The following is a 14,878-nucleotide window of genomic DNA, read 5'->3' on the forward strand; positions in this document are numbered from 1 at the left end:
AATCTGCTTCTCAATCATAAATCTATGGCTTTCACTTTTTGTCTAAAGATGAAAGGAGACTAGGCCTTGTGGTAAAAGGATGACTCAAATTACTAATGAGCTGTGTGGGTTTAGCTAACTCAATCTGTCTGATCTGTTTACTCATATGAAAGAAAAGAAAGTTGTTCATATTTAAGAGAGAACGTGATGATTGAAAGAGACAACACTTACGAATTTTAGTTGCTAGATGAGAAAACTGAGGCCCCAAAGGGTCAAATGACTTGCCCAGCACGCCAATGACAAAACAGAGTGTGGTACTAAGCTCTCCTGGCTATCCTGTCTGATTTCTTTTCGCGTCACCACTCTGGTGGCGAAGCTGCCTCACCAGATACAAGTCTGGCCCAGTCCCCGCCCCGCCCCTGCCCCTACCACAAGCCTTGGTTCCTGTGAAGGGGCTAAATTTAGGACCCAAAATTAGCTGAAATGGGGCCTGCAGAGCCTGCTGCACTGGAGCACCTGCTCCGGGTGTGCTGAGAGCTTAGATGGAGGCAGGCTGTGTGGGGGGTACTGGTGTGGCAGCACCCGTGGGAGAATTTATAGCATTAAAGCTGGGAATTAGTTTGGAAATCAGAATCTCAGAGAGATCGTAACTTACTTGCCCAAGGTCAAAGTGTGATGGGGTAGAACCCAGAACCCTCCTCCCGGGCCAGTGCTCTTTCTACTGAGCATCATCATCGTTGTTTGAAAAATAATAATAATTACTATTATTATTAAATGTTTTAATACAGTATGTATAAGTATAAATATATTTATATTATCAAATATTAAATAATATTATTATTGATAACATTTGTTGGCTACTCACCACATGCCAGAAGTTAGCAAGGTGCCAGATCACACAGCTGGGTTCCCTGTCTGCACCCTGAGAGACTGGATATTCCAACGGACATTGACAACAGACCTCTGACCACAACCTCTGCAGCAGTCAGCCCTAAAAGCCAAAGCACAACCTCCTCAGCAATGAGCCCAGAACAGTCAGGATTTGGTCAATGACTACCAGTTTTCCTGTTTTTACTCCCACCCCACCCCCACCCCTTCTAACTACGGACCAGCCAATTACATACAACTCCATCCTTACAGCCAAAAACATCTCAGCTGGCCTAGTGCCACTTCTCTTCTGTGGTTAACATGGCCCCATTGGGAGCCTTAAGAACCCATGGCTGGGATGGTGTAGCCCAGCAAGGGCCTGACTTGAACCTCTCACCCAACAGCATCTGTCAGAGTGAATTCTTGGGCACCTGCTGGTTCCCAGCCTCAACCAACATTCTGCTTTGCCTTCCACCCTGTGCTGTGCTTCCTGGCCTGTCACCTGGCCCACGGCTTCCCTCCTTCCCCTTTACCACTCAACCCGGGCTTCTCTTCTGGCTTCCGCATACCCTTGCGTCCTAGACTTTCTGATTACTCTGGGTAACAACCAAGCCTCATCCAGCCTGATGCAAACTCCTGCCCTAATACTCGCTCATGTAGCCCCATGCCCAGTGGGTTGTCCTGACCCTTCCTCCCCCAGAAAAGGAAATGAGACACTGAGAACCCATACCTGACATAAAAGACCTTTATTTATTTTTTAAAAATTTTTTTCTTTATTGATTTTAGAGAGAGAGGAAAGGAGAGGGAGAGAGAGATAGAAACATCGATGAGCGAGAACATCAACTGACTGCCTCCTGCATGCCCTCCACTGGGGACCTAGCCCACAACCTGGGCATGTGCCCTGACCAGGAATCGAACCAGCGACCCCTTGGTGCATGGCTCAACCACTGAGCCACACCAGTCAGGCTATCCTCTTCATTGGAAGTACCTGGTAGCAGCCAGTTCCAGGCTGGAAATGATCCATCATGCCTGACTTTCTGAGCTGTAGAGTCCCCTAGGTGCTCAGCCCTCTTGGTCAACCCTGTCAAATGATGTCGCCACAAGGGCCCTTCTCTTTCTGCCACCACAGTCACCAGGCTGGCTCTAGCACTTTATTCTTTTTTTTTTTTATCCTCACCCGAGGACATTTTTCCATTTTTTGTACAGATAAAGTGGGAGGGAGGGAGAGGAAGAGAGAGAGAGAAAGAGAAACATCGACATGAAAGGGACACATCGAGTGGCTGCCACCCGCACGACCAACCAGGGCCGGGGACAAACTGCAACCGAGGTACATGCCCTTAGCGGGAACCGAACCCAGGTCTCTCTGGACCTCAGGCTGACGCTCTAACCACTGAGCCAAACCGGCCAAGGCTATTCTTTAAAATAAAATATCTGTTTACCAAAATGGAAGGGAAAGTGAAAAGTTACTAATATTTCAGAGAAGACTAGGTTTCTACATTTGTGGTCAAAAGCCCACTCTTGGGGGTGTCCATGGGGGCTCCACTCCTCCAACACGGGCTTGTAATTGAGAGTGGACCAAGGCAAGTCTCTCAGCAGTCTGTCACCTTCAATACATCATCTCTCCCAGGGCCCTGGATTAGCAGAGAAAGGCTCAGCAATGGGGCCCTTTTTCTTGTGGCTGAGAGACGTGTGTTCTCCTTGTCCCTCTCACCAGCTGGCTCCTGTCACACCTGGTTTTGCTGCTTTTCTGGGTCTGGAACTGAAATACAAGTGAGACCTAGATGTTATTTCTAGAGAGGTGACCTTCTGTATCTGCTCTAAATTGTTCGACCAGTTTGTTCAGCCAGCTGTCTGTTTCCCTTTTCTACTTGTCCCGGCCCGCTGGCCTGTCTCACTTTAACTTTGTCCATTCTGGTGGGTCTGTAGTGATATCTCATTGTGGTTTTCATTTGTGTTTCCCTAAGGTGAGTACCTTTTAGTGTGTGCATTGGCCACTTACGTAACCTTTGTCAGGGAGGGGATGGAGAGAGTTTGTTCAAGTCTCTGGCCTTCAACAAATTTTATATTGGGTTGCCTGTTTTGCTTTTCTTTTTTGTTTATAAGGGTTCTTTAAATGTTCTGGATTTGAGCTCTTTAAGAATTATGTGCTACAACTATCTTGTTCCATTCCATGGCTTTCCTATTTACTCTTCTAAATAATGTGTTTTTTGATAAACAGAAATTTATAATTTTAATATAGTTCAATTTATTACTTTTTTCCTTTATGATTAGCCCTTTCCATGTCTTATTTAAGATTTTTTTTGTCTACCACAAGGTCATGAGGATATTTTCCTATTTAATCTTCTCAAAGCTTTACTGTTTTACCTTTTACACTAAGCATATAATCTACCTGGAATTGATTTATATGTTCTGAGATAAGGGTCAAGTTTAATTTTTTTACATTGGGATATCTGATTGACCCATTTCCATGATGGGAAAAGCCACCAATACCCCACTTCTTTACACGGACATTTTTGTCGTGAATAAAATGCCACATATGTGAGGATCTGTTTCTGGATTCTCAGTTCTGAGACTTTTGTCTATCTGTCTTGCTCCAACTCTGTGCTGCACCTGTGTCATCATCCCCATTTTACAAATGAGGAAACTGAAGCACAGAAGAGGCTATGTAACTTGCTCAAGTAAATTGCTAGTTAATGGCTGAGCTGGAAATGGAACCCAAGGAGTCTGGCTTTTAGGTCCATGTTCTCAACTTTCTGCCGGAAGTCTTGGAAACAGGAATGCTGCTGTCGCAGTCTGCTGCGTGTACAGTGACTAAAGGGAGAAGGGTGGGCTGGTGCTCCTGACTCAGCCCAGAACTGAGCCGCCGCTTCTTTCCAAGTGCTACCACTAGAGGGCACGGGTAACTTGGACTCTAGGGACGTCCTTCCCTCCGCCCCTGGTTACCTTTCAACCAATCATTTAATATTTACCCAAACGCAGTGCGAAGGGAATGTAAAAAGTTGCCTAATCCAGTCTTCATGCAGGCCTGTAACAAAAATACAAACAGAACTGATCTCTGTCTTTTTAAATATCTTCAGCAAGGAAAGAAACCTCCCACTACCTGGCTAATTTGTCTCATTCCTATTTACACTAAGTCCCTCCTTAAATCTCTTACTCTTCCCAACATAAACTAGATTCTTTGTTCTATCCTTAGTGGAAACAAGGAGCAACTGTTTGGCATCCTCATGGCAACCATTCTTCAGAGATGCTGTAAATAGCGAAGTCAAACCTAATAGCTACACACATTTCTATAGCTATTCTCATTTCTCTCAAAGATATAGTAGCACACGATTACATTTCACCCCCTTAACAATTTACATGCTCCTTTGGTCTCTAATTTCTCCATGTCTCTTTTAAAGTGTAAAGTCCAAAAGTGGACATTGCAGGCCAGTATTCTACCCAATGCCAGATTTACTTCCTGCTTCTTGAATGTAACCTTGTTGATATATCTAGGCAACAGGCAATCATTCAATAAAATAATTTATCTTTATCAACTTGATGAGCTATATAGTTATTAAAATAAACACAATGACACAGCAATATAGAATATGCTCAATATTTTGTTTAAAAATGCATATAATACTGCACCTCTGCTTTAAATAAAGCTATAAAAAAGATATTTGTGGAGAAAGTCTAGGAGGCAACATAAAGATAAAAAATAATTGATTTGTTTGGTTTGGGGCATTGATGGTGATGACTTCTCTTTGTTTTTCATTACTGGTACAATTTTGAGGGCTTCTTAATAATGAGTAAAATCTTTCATTCAGCCCTGGCCGGTTTAGCTCAGTAGTTAGAGCGTGGGCCTGCGGACCAGAGAGTCCCGGGTTCAGGTCCCACTAAGGGCACGTACTTCGGTTGCAGTTTGTCCACGGCCCTGGTTGGGTCTTGTGGGTTCAACCACTCGATGTGTCCCTTTCACGTCGATGTTTCTCTCTCTCTCTCTCTCCCACTCACTCTATCTAAACAAAAAAATGGAAAAATATCCTCGGGTGAGGATAAAAAAAAAATCTTTCATTCACTCAGCAACGTACAGAGCACTCATTATATGTAAGACCGAGGGTGAGGTGTTGCAAGGAGGACAAAAGCAGACACAGATTCTGCTGTTCAGAATAATAACAGCTGATGCCTATTAAATGCTTACTATATCCTAGCTATTATTATCATCCTTATTGTATAGGTTAAGAAAGAGGGGAACAGAGAGGTTAACTAGCTTACCAAAGTCATGCAGAGTCAAAGTAGAACCAGAATTCGAACACAGCCATTCCAAATGTGCAAGACCTTGGGCTTAATCACTGTGCAACACTACCTCTCATGATAGCCTAATAAGATCAGGATAAATGATATTCAGCAAATATTTATTTGTAAGGATGAGGGTTTGGTGGGTGAACAAAATGTAACCTTGTGATATGCATTCTCGCAACCTGGCCAGCCTAGGATCAAAGTGTGTGTGGACAGACAGGTTTGCCTGGAGGGCAGGAAAACCACCCTGTTTGGAACTGAATGTTTTGTTTGCATGTGAATAGACAAGGTTTGCATGTCAAAGGGTTGGAAGACCACCCCAAGAGGATAATTGGCAAAGAAGTCCAGGAGAAGTTATTTTTTATCTTTGATGTCTCTTCACCATAAAAAGCGAGAGACAGGGCTTGGCTGTATGGTCAGCAGAGGTGCCATCTCAAGGAAATAATTTACCTAATCAACATGTAACCTGGGGAACCACTCTGCAAATAAATTGGGCTGCTTCCAGAGATCTGGAGCATTTTGCTCTATTGCAGTGCTCCCCCTCACTCCTACCAGTGTGTGCTTGTAGTTCATTGCATTGCACTGATCCCCAGCAGGCCCAGAGAGATGGCATTTATTGAACACCTGCTACATGTCAGGTACAAAGTTAGGTGTTGGGAACACACTGATGAGCAAGATAAGCACAGTCTCTGCCCTTATGAAGCTCACAGTCTATAGAGAAAGCATCATGGGAGTTCAGAAAAGAAAAAGATAAGAATACCCATCTTTGAGGCTATAGGGAATAACCACCCTCTTAAACTCTCTTTTCCATTCCTAGAAGACAATTAACCGTGTAGAAAGAAAAAGGGATAGGAGAAGGGGAACAGAAAGACTCAAAAGAAAGGTGACAAGAGGTGGCATCTATTTGTTCAGTAAGCATTTGGAGAGGGGATTCAAATATGAGAATAGGGTCAGGACTAGGGTAGACCTTTAAGGTTCCTGCCAACCAGAGAACCTAGTCCTTGTTCAACTTGTACTCCATTAAGGGCCAAGCACTGAGCTGAACCCTGGAAATAAAACTCTAAATAAGTGGTAGCCCCTGCCCTTTAGGAATTTATAGTCTAATAGGGCAGACAAACAAATGAGAAATTCTAGTACCATGTACTAAGGCCAGTGATATGAAGAAGCACAGAATGAGATGGGGCACTATGCAGGCTGGGACCAGACAGCAAGAAAGTGACATTTCTTTAAATGTTTGTTCTTATTCATTTGTTACACTTAGAAAGTCTCGTTTTTGCCCTGGCTGGTTTGGCTCAGCGGTTAGAGCATCGGCCTGCGGTCCGGAGAGACCCGGGTTCGGTTCCCGCTAAGGGCACATACTTCGGTTGCAGTTTGTCCCCAGCCCTGGTTGGTCGTGCGGTGGCAGCCACTCGATGTGTCCCTTTCACATCGATGTTTCTCTCTGTCTCTTCCTCTCTCTCCCTCCCACTCTATCTGTACAAAAAATGGAAAAATGTCCTCGGGTGAGGATAAAAAAAGAAAGTCTCGTTTTTGACTGGACTCAGACTTAGGGGTAAACACTCTCAGAGAGGACAGTTTATGTCTCTTGGCAATCTGTTCCTGGTGTTTTTCTCTGGCCTCCTCCATCTTCTTAGCCAAAAGTTTAGCATATTCTGCAGCCTCTTCCTCATTTTTCTTAGTATGGTGTTTCTTCAGAGCAATATGCCGTTTGTTACAAGACTCATGGAATAACAAGATGCTGAATCTTGGGTGCTTTAGTCCTAGGATTCTTACCTTCTTTGTTTAGGGGCTTTTTCACAACATATTGGTGGACATCATCTTCTTTAGAGAGATTGAAAAGTTGCGGATTCTCCTAGCTTTTCTGGGCCCCAGGCAACAAGGCACAGTAGTACCAGTGAGAGCAGGAATATCTTTCTCCCCTTTCTTCAGTGACCAAGTTGAGAACACTCAGATTGGCATCCACAATGCAATTCCGAACAGATTTGTGCTTTCTCTCTCCAATCCTCCTTAGTCTACAAGAATGACCCTAACTCAGCAGCAGGCAGACACAGCCATAGGTGAAGACACCCTGCTTCATGGGGAAACCTTGTTTGTTCTTCCCACCACTGATTTGAACCACATAACCCTTCCATTCCTGAACCAGAGTGTCAGCAACAACTTCTGTGGCCATACACTTCTCATAAATGGTACAAAGTTCCCATTCATTGTCCACTTCAATGAATTTCTGGCAGCCAGTGGCTGGGAAAGAGATGTTCAACTTCATCCTGAAGCAGCTGATCGCCTGCATGGCTCCAAGAAGATGACATTTATATAGAGCAGTGACACAAGGAACACTGGAATTAGAAAAGGGGTGGGGTGGGGTGGAGTGGGGTGGGGAGTGTGATCCAGGCTTGAGGGAACAGTTTGTGCAAAGCCTTGGAAATGAAAGGGAGCCCAGGATTAAAATGATATCTGGTTTGTAGAGTGGTGCCAATCAATGACACTAAACTGCTAAATTCCTTCATTGCTCATTCCCGATTCAGGAGGGGTTCCAAGCATGGGCACAACAGGGCCAAACTGAAACAGACTCGTCTCCACTTGATAACCCCAGAGTTTCAACTTGACCAGACCATCTTAGCCTACCATCAACACTTCATTGCAGATGTTCAAATGCTTCTCTTGCCATTCAGTCAACCAGCAAGCCCAGTGCTAGCCTCCAGAAGAATAAGAGGGCTCCATTTGGATCCCCAGGTCAGGAGTGGAAGCAGTGTCCCTCACATATCTAAATCCCAAAGGTCCTGGCTGGTGTGGCTCAGTGGTTGACTGTTGACCCATGCACCAAGAGGTCACCGGTTTGATTCCTGGTCAGGGCACATGCCCAGGTTGTGGGCCCAATACCCAGTGAGGGGCATGCAGGAGGCAGCCAATCAATGTTCTCACTCATTGATGTTTCTGTGTCTCTCTCCCTCTCCTGTCCTCTCTCTCTTAAAAAAATTAAAAAAAAAAAAACACAAAGGAAATTCTAGTAGTGTTTGCACACACTGGCACCATGGGGTCTACTACACATAGAACTAGAAGAAAATAAATTCCTCTGATGGGATAATCACTGTCTCAACCCACATCCTCCACATCCCCAGTCCCTACTCTCAAGCCCACTACTACTGCCCATCAGAGCGCTCCTTCCCCTCCTCAGACTCTGCCATTTGCAAATGTCAAGTTGCTCAGCACAGAGGGAAGTACAGCTTTCTGGATAAAAGCAGAAGATTAGAAATCACAATAATCTGGCTGGAATTCTTTTATGAGCAAGTCCCTCAACCTTCAGCAGCCTCAAAGTTTACTTGTCTGTAAAATGAGAATATTAATTGTTTCCCTGGAGTTTGCTGAATGAATGCAACTGTCCTGAGTTGAGAGTAGTGAATGAGACAGTATATATAATGAGATTATCACTTTGCTTGGCATATAAGATGCACTCAATAAATGGTGGCTGTAGTAGAATTTTTTCTTTTTCTTTTAAAGGGTCTTCTTTTTTTGTGTGTACGTGCCCCTAGCGGAAACCGAACCTGGGACTCTCTGGTCCGCAGGCTGGCGCTCCAACCGCTGAGCCAAACCGGCCAGGGCTGTAGTAGAATATTTTAGATGATGTAATAGATTGCGGTAGATGATGATGACGACATTGATTACATGGTGAGCAGGACTGTGGGCTGTCAGTTCTGTAGGTCATTGTCTGGAGTCACAGTAACCTTCCCCAGCCACCCCGCCCAAACCCAAGCAGCTTCTTCTAGCTGCAGGCCTTGACTAGGACGCATGTAAGAGATCCGCTGTCCCTTGAGACTCAATCAGAGTCCAGATCTCCGCTGGGAGCTCCAGCCAGCAGCTTGCATGCCGGCTGACACATGGTGGGAACGTGAGGGGGCGGGGCCGGACTCTGCACTGGTAGACCAATCGCCCGGAGGGAGGTTCTTAGCCTATGGCAGAGATACTTCGGAGCCTGAGGGGCGGGGACACAGAGAGGAGCGGCGGCGTCATAGGTCACTGGGCGGGTTGGAGGCGGAGCCCATGGCACTGACAGGGGCGGAGCGGCAGTGGCCCGAGCAGTCTGGGCGGTGATGGCGGCGACGGCGGTGACGGCGACAGCGGCGGCCCTGGCGCCAGCGGCCGGCACGGATGGCGCCTCCTCAGTGCATTGGTTCCGCAAGGGGCTTCGGCTCCACGACAACCCGGCGCTGCTGGCAGCAGTGCGCGGGGCGCGCTGTGTGCGCTGCGTTTACATCCTCGACCCTTGGTTCGCGGCCTCCTCTTCTGTCGGGATCAATCGATGGAGGTGAGGGGTCCCGGGCGGGGTCGCGGGCTCGGAGGAACGCAACCTGGCCTCTGGGGCTCCCGGCGAAGAGCCCCCCCCCCTCAAGAGGAGGTGGTCCTGCCCCTCAGGCCCCACGGCCGGAAGACCCGGCCTGGGGGAGGTGGGCCCGGGAGACCGAGCCGGGTCCCCAGAGGAGAATCCGGGGCCAGGGAAGCAATTAGTCATCGTACCAATGGCCTGGGTGGCCCAGGGCTCGGCTCTGACAGAGTGCTTCCGCATTGTGTGTTATCCCCTTGGGACTCAAACATTCCAGTTGGACCGAGAGCATGATTCCCATTGTGCAGATGAGACTCTTAAGCCCGAGAGACATAAAGTTGACCAACCCAAGGTCCTGTAGCCAGTGAGTGGCAGAACTAAGGACTCCTGATTTAGGGCTCTTAGTGCTCAGGAAGGGGCGAAAGGAGACATTATGGTGTGAGAGCAGAGTGGGGTTTCTGAATCTATGGCACAGAGAGTATTGTATTCTTCAAGTAAAGAGCCCATTGCTGGGCTCCTGAGGTCACTGCTAAGCCTCTGGTTTGTTTGAATGTGTCCTTTCATCCATTCTGGCTTCCCTTCCCCAAGACTGCCCTGCTTCTGAAGGGTCTAGAGACTCCGGCCTAGCATTAAATAAGGCCAGTGCCGGTCTCCCCCTTATTATTATAGATAAATAACTTAAGGGCATGTTCAGTTAGAGACACAGTGTGTCCTGAACTAGAGAGTAGTACTGAACCTACTTTGGAGAATTACCTTTGCAGCTGAGGTTGCTAGAATAAAAGGGGAAAAAAAGGAGCCAAAGTGTCACCTCCTCCTGCCTCTCCTCGTTAGATTGATTTTAAAGGAGAGTTAAGCCACTGTAGATTAGATTTTTATCAACTGGTGTGCTACAATTAGGGAGCAGGAAAGCTGTGATATCAAAGGCTCCTCTTTGATGACTCCCAGGAGATGGAGTCCACAGGATCATGGGGAAGGAGTAATAGAGGTAGTTCGTGTGTTGTCTCTGTAACCAGTGTTGAAAACCAAGGAGCTTTGAGACATTGTGTACCCATCTCTCTTTAAAATGTCCCTCAGCGGTCATTTGGTTTGTTTGCATTGTTCTGGGGGATGTTTGCTTGCAGCCTTGTTGCACTGATAGGCAGCGTTATTCCCAGGATATGGTGGCTGGTGGCTCTCAGCACACCATTCTTTCCTCTCCAGGGTGTGTGCCCTTTCAGGAGAGTGTGTGCTCCTTGCAGTGGGTCTTTGAAATGCCCCCTCCTGCCCCATTTATATAGAGGGAATGACTAAAGATAGTCCTGTGGAGAGCCTGCCCACACCATTTTCAGGCTGCTCTATTGCCCTGCCTGTGCTCCAGTTTCCATAGATAGGAGCTTGGGTTTGACAAACATCCTCAAATGATCATCCCTACCATGGACATTAAACCAAGCCTCAGACTTGGTCTCTCTTCTTGTGGCAGTGTGCCAATCAGACCCAGTCAGTAGAATAGTCAGTAGGATAGGGCTACCTGCTTGTTACATTGTCACAAAAGAGTTTCTTCTTTTATTGGGTTGTGGGGGACATTGCATAGGACTGCCTACTCCTTTGTGGTGGTGGAGATTAAAAATCAACAACAAAAACTGTTGTTGATTAAACTCAGATTTGCTAAGAACAAGGTGTTTATGGATTTTTGTGGGTCACCCTTTTGTGGTTGGGCTTTCCAGGCAGTGAAAAGAGAAAAGGAACGTGGCAGCTGATGCCTGAGTCAAATCCTGAAGTCAGAGGCCATGTAGCAATGCAGACACTAATTGGGCAATTATTTAATGAGTGCCAGGCACTGCTCTCCACGCTGCTAGGGACACAGCAACAAACAAGCAATTGTGGTGTCCAGAGCTATGGAGCCTACATTTTAATGGAGGAAACAAGTGAACAACTGTAATTTAGTAGAACTAAGTGTTATAAAAGCAAATAAAAATAGGGGCAGACTAGAGCAGTGGTGCTCAGTCTTGCTGCACATGGGAATCACAGAAGGATCTTTATAAGATGCCTGAGCTCCCTCCTCCCCCAATTCTGATGTACTTGTTCTGGGTTATGGCCTGGGCATTAGGGTTTTTAAAGCTCTTGTGTGCAGCAAAGCCTGAGAAGCACTGGACTAGAGAACCACAGACCTGAGCCCTACAACTTGTGTCACAGTGTATTGGCAGGAAGTCTAATTAGTTTTGGCATTCAGAAGGTGGAATAATGTAAAACAAGTCAAATATAATAACTGCTTCTGGGCCTGGAAACACTCCTACCACCCCCACCTAACCATACTCTCTGCTCCTATGATCAGATGGAGGGCAGAGCTGCAGACTGTTTTGTGCACGCAGCTGGGAGTTGGGGCAGTGATGGAGCCAGCAGTACCTCTGCATAACTACAATATGTGTCATCTTTCAGGGGCTATGTCTGGATCTGGGAGAGAGCTGGGAGAATTGTGCTGCAGCATAACATCCTAGGTTTGCAAACACTCCAGCTGCTGCCTCTGAGAAGCCTTTCTAGAAAGGGTGGGCCCTGGGCCATTTGGGAAAGATGGGGGTGGAGCACAATCTGGGATCTCTATTATCCTCCTGCACCTCCTACACTGCCTCCTGCACAGTGCTTTTGGGAAGATGAATCAGACTAAAATAACCATGAATGGCACTTTCTAAGAGTAAAAGAAGACAGAAAGGCAACCAGGAAGTATGTATATTTATTAGTATAGGAGAAGGGCTAGCATACTTTTTGTCTTGGTGGTTGAGGGACGTTAATGAGCTAATTATAACTGTAGGAACCTCAGGACTTTTTTTTTTTTTTTTTTGTCAAGCACTAGTTGGCTAAGTCCTTTTGCTATTGTTTTTGTTTGTTTGTTGTTTGTTTAATCCTCACCCAAGGATATGTTTATTGATTTGAGAGAGAGAGAGAGAGAGAGAGAGAGAGGGGAAGGGAGTGAGAGAGAAACACTGATGTGAGCGAGAAATATCTATCAGTTGCCTCTCATCTATGCCCAGACCGGGGATTGAACCCACAACCTTTTGGTGTCCAGAACAATGATCCAGCCAACTGAGCCACCCGGCCAGGGCAGCCCTTTGCCATTTTCCCAGCCCTACCTTCCCCAAATATGCTGCATCTGGAAGGAGGTACTGTGGTGAGAACAAAGGGAGAAAGAAGAGGGGTGAGCAACTTCTAGATTTCAAAATGGGTACTCAGAATGGCCCTTGCAGTTTTTTCTTACCTTTCTCCCCTACTGCAACTTAGATAGGTGCTGGCAACAGTTCACCTCACCCTTTATTTAAATCATTGCTCCCTGGCTCTGTGCTGTACCTGCATTCAGGGGCTTCTGGGACAGAAGGAGTTGGTAGAAACAAAATATCAGCCCACATGGCTCAGAATTAATAAATGAGGTAAATTGCAAATTCCCCAGAATGCCTGGTGAGAACAAGTATGTCTCTCTTCCCAGTGCTGGGAGCTAACACTGTTGGACCACCGGCGACGAGGGTGGTTCTTCCCTGGAACTTGGTCACCAAGAAGGGGATTGAGAACCATTGTCTACTGCCAGGGGAATTTGGTTTTCTCTGAGCCGTTCACACTGGTACTGATCAATCCCTGCTATGAGTTGTGGGTTTAGAGATCAATCCCTGCTATGGGTTGTGGGTTTGGGTTATCCTTTCTATGGGTTAATAAGCTCTCTTACTTGGGAAAAATTAATGTCTCTTAATATTTTATGTAGCCAGACCAGTTGAGCCTGTGATGTCATCATCATAGTTGGTTAACCTTGGCTTTAAGCAGAAAAACTTGATCAAGGGTAATCTGGACCCAAAAAAAGAATTCACTATCATCTCCCTCCTTCTATTGACAAATAAATAAAATATTCCTCAACACAGAATCTGCCATCTCCAGAGAAGGCCTTCCCTAAAGATCTGCTTGTCTTATTCTCAACTGAAGGATCTGCCTGTTCTATCTAGAGGGCTAGCCCCATGGAGCCATGAATTACAGAGTCCTCTCTATATTTCTGAAAATACAGTTTGGTTTTCTCCAGTGTGTCTGCCTCTGGCTCCGGAGCACTTATGTAATGTCATTCAGTTGTACATGTTGTCTGATCCAAAGGGTGAGCTTTAACTGCTCACACAGGACCGTGTGCTCTGAATTTTGGCCATGTGAGCTCAGCTTGGAGCTGCCAAGGGTGAACTATCAGCCCCAAACTCTGCCATCTCCAATGCCCAGGCCAATTTTCTTTAGACTACCCCCTCACTGAAATAAAGAGAAACTGGCCGTGTGGAGAGAGGGGCTCGAAGGGTGCACAAAGGGCCTAAGCTTCTCTGTGCGTACCTGCCCCCGCGAGCATTTGTCCAGGAGTAGCACTGCCCCGGTTCCTTTGGTGTCATGCAAAGCTGTCACCTGGCAGGCCGCGAAGGTGGTGCTGTGCAGCGGCTTCTATCTCCCTGGCTGCCTGCAGGCTGGGCTCCTAGAGGCCTTTTGCCTCTTGTGGGGGCCATCTTGAGGGCTCCCTTCCTGGAGGAGCCCTGCAGGACTTGAAGGGAAGTTGGAAGTAGCAACATTTCTAGAATGCCAAAGAGGAGGCAGAAATCTGGATCTCAAAGAGAGAAAGTTTAGTAGACACCAATGAGAACCAAAGAAAGGCAACATAACCAGAGCTAGAATTCAAGTTCGATTTCCTAGAACAGTGCTTCTGGAACTTTCAAGTGCAAAGGATTCACCAGAGGATCTCGCTAAAATGCAGATTCTGATTCTGGAGGTCGGGGTGGAGCTTCTGAGAGAACACATTTCACCAAGCTTCTGGGTGAGTCACAGCCGTTGATCCCCAGAGGGGCAAGTGTCAGGGAGCAAAGGTCCTGGGCAGCAGAGTGTCAGTGCTCAGGCAGTGAGTCCTGGTCAAGAGGCAGCGGAGCCTGGTGGTCAAGAATATAAATGCTGACCCACACTGCCTGGGTTTGAATTCTGGCCACTTATTTAGGTGTGATGCTGGGCAAATTAGGTAATCTCTTGATGCATCAGTTTTCTCATCACTAAGATGGGAATAATAATAGTATCTATGTCATAGAGCTGGTTTAGAATTAAATAAGATAATGTATATAAAACAAGTAGAATAGTGCCTTATTTATTGTAAATACTAAATGTTCATTGTTGCTATTATTATCATTATTATTATTTGGTTGCTATGCGCAGAGTTGGGCCTTCTGCTTCCTACCTCCGCTCTAGACATCTCTTGTCAAAGATGGAAAGGGATTATCTATACTTGAGAGATGTTGCAAGGAATCTCTTCTTTTAGTACATGAGGTCTAGAAATAAAGTTCTGTGGAAGGCAGCTGGAAGCTAGCTTTCAAATGTACGTTAGCCTTATTTATAGCTTCAAATGAAGGAAGAGGCCCCCAAAGTGCGTGGCAAGGACATTCCTGGGACCCGCAGACGGAGAACCAGCTGTCC

The 14,878-nt window shown here is 46.3% G+C and overlaps 1 protein-coding gene and 1 pseudogene across 1 annotated transcript in view; one reads left to right on the forward strand and one right to left on the reverse strand.

Moving 5' to 3' along the window:
• Positions 1–6,642: 6,642 nt before the first annotated feature.
• LOC118628653 lies at positions 6,643–7,387 on the reverse strand (annotated as a pseudogene).
• A 1,737-nt stretch (positions 7,388–9,124) lies between these two features.
• CRY2 (cryptochrome circadian regulator 2) overlaps positions 9,125–14,878 on the forward strand; it is a 30,778-nt gene continuing 25,024 nt past the window's right edge. The window contains exon 1 of the mRNA XM_036258263.1: positions 9,125–9,424. Coding sequence (XP_036114156.1) covers positions 9,210–9,424 — 215 coding nt within the window. The 5' untranslated portion in view covers positions 9,125–9,209. The remainder of the gene's footprint in view (positions 9,425–14,878) is intronic.

This window comes from Molossus molossus, unplaced genomic scaffold, assembly GCF_014108415.1.
Source record: "Molossus molossus isolate mMolMol1 unplaced genomic scaffold, mMolMol1.p scaffold_m16_p_13, whole genome shotgun sequence".
NCBI lineage: Eukaryota > Metazoa > Chordata > Mammalia > Chiroptera > Molossidae > Molossus > Molossus molossus.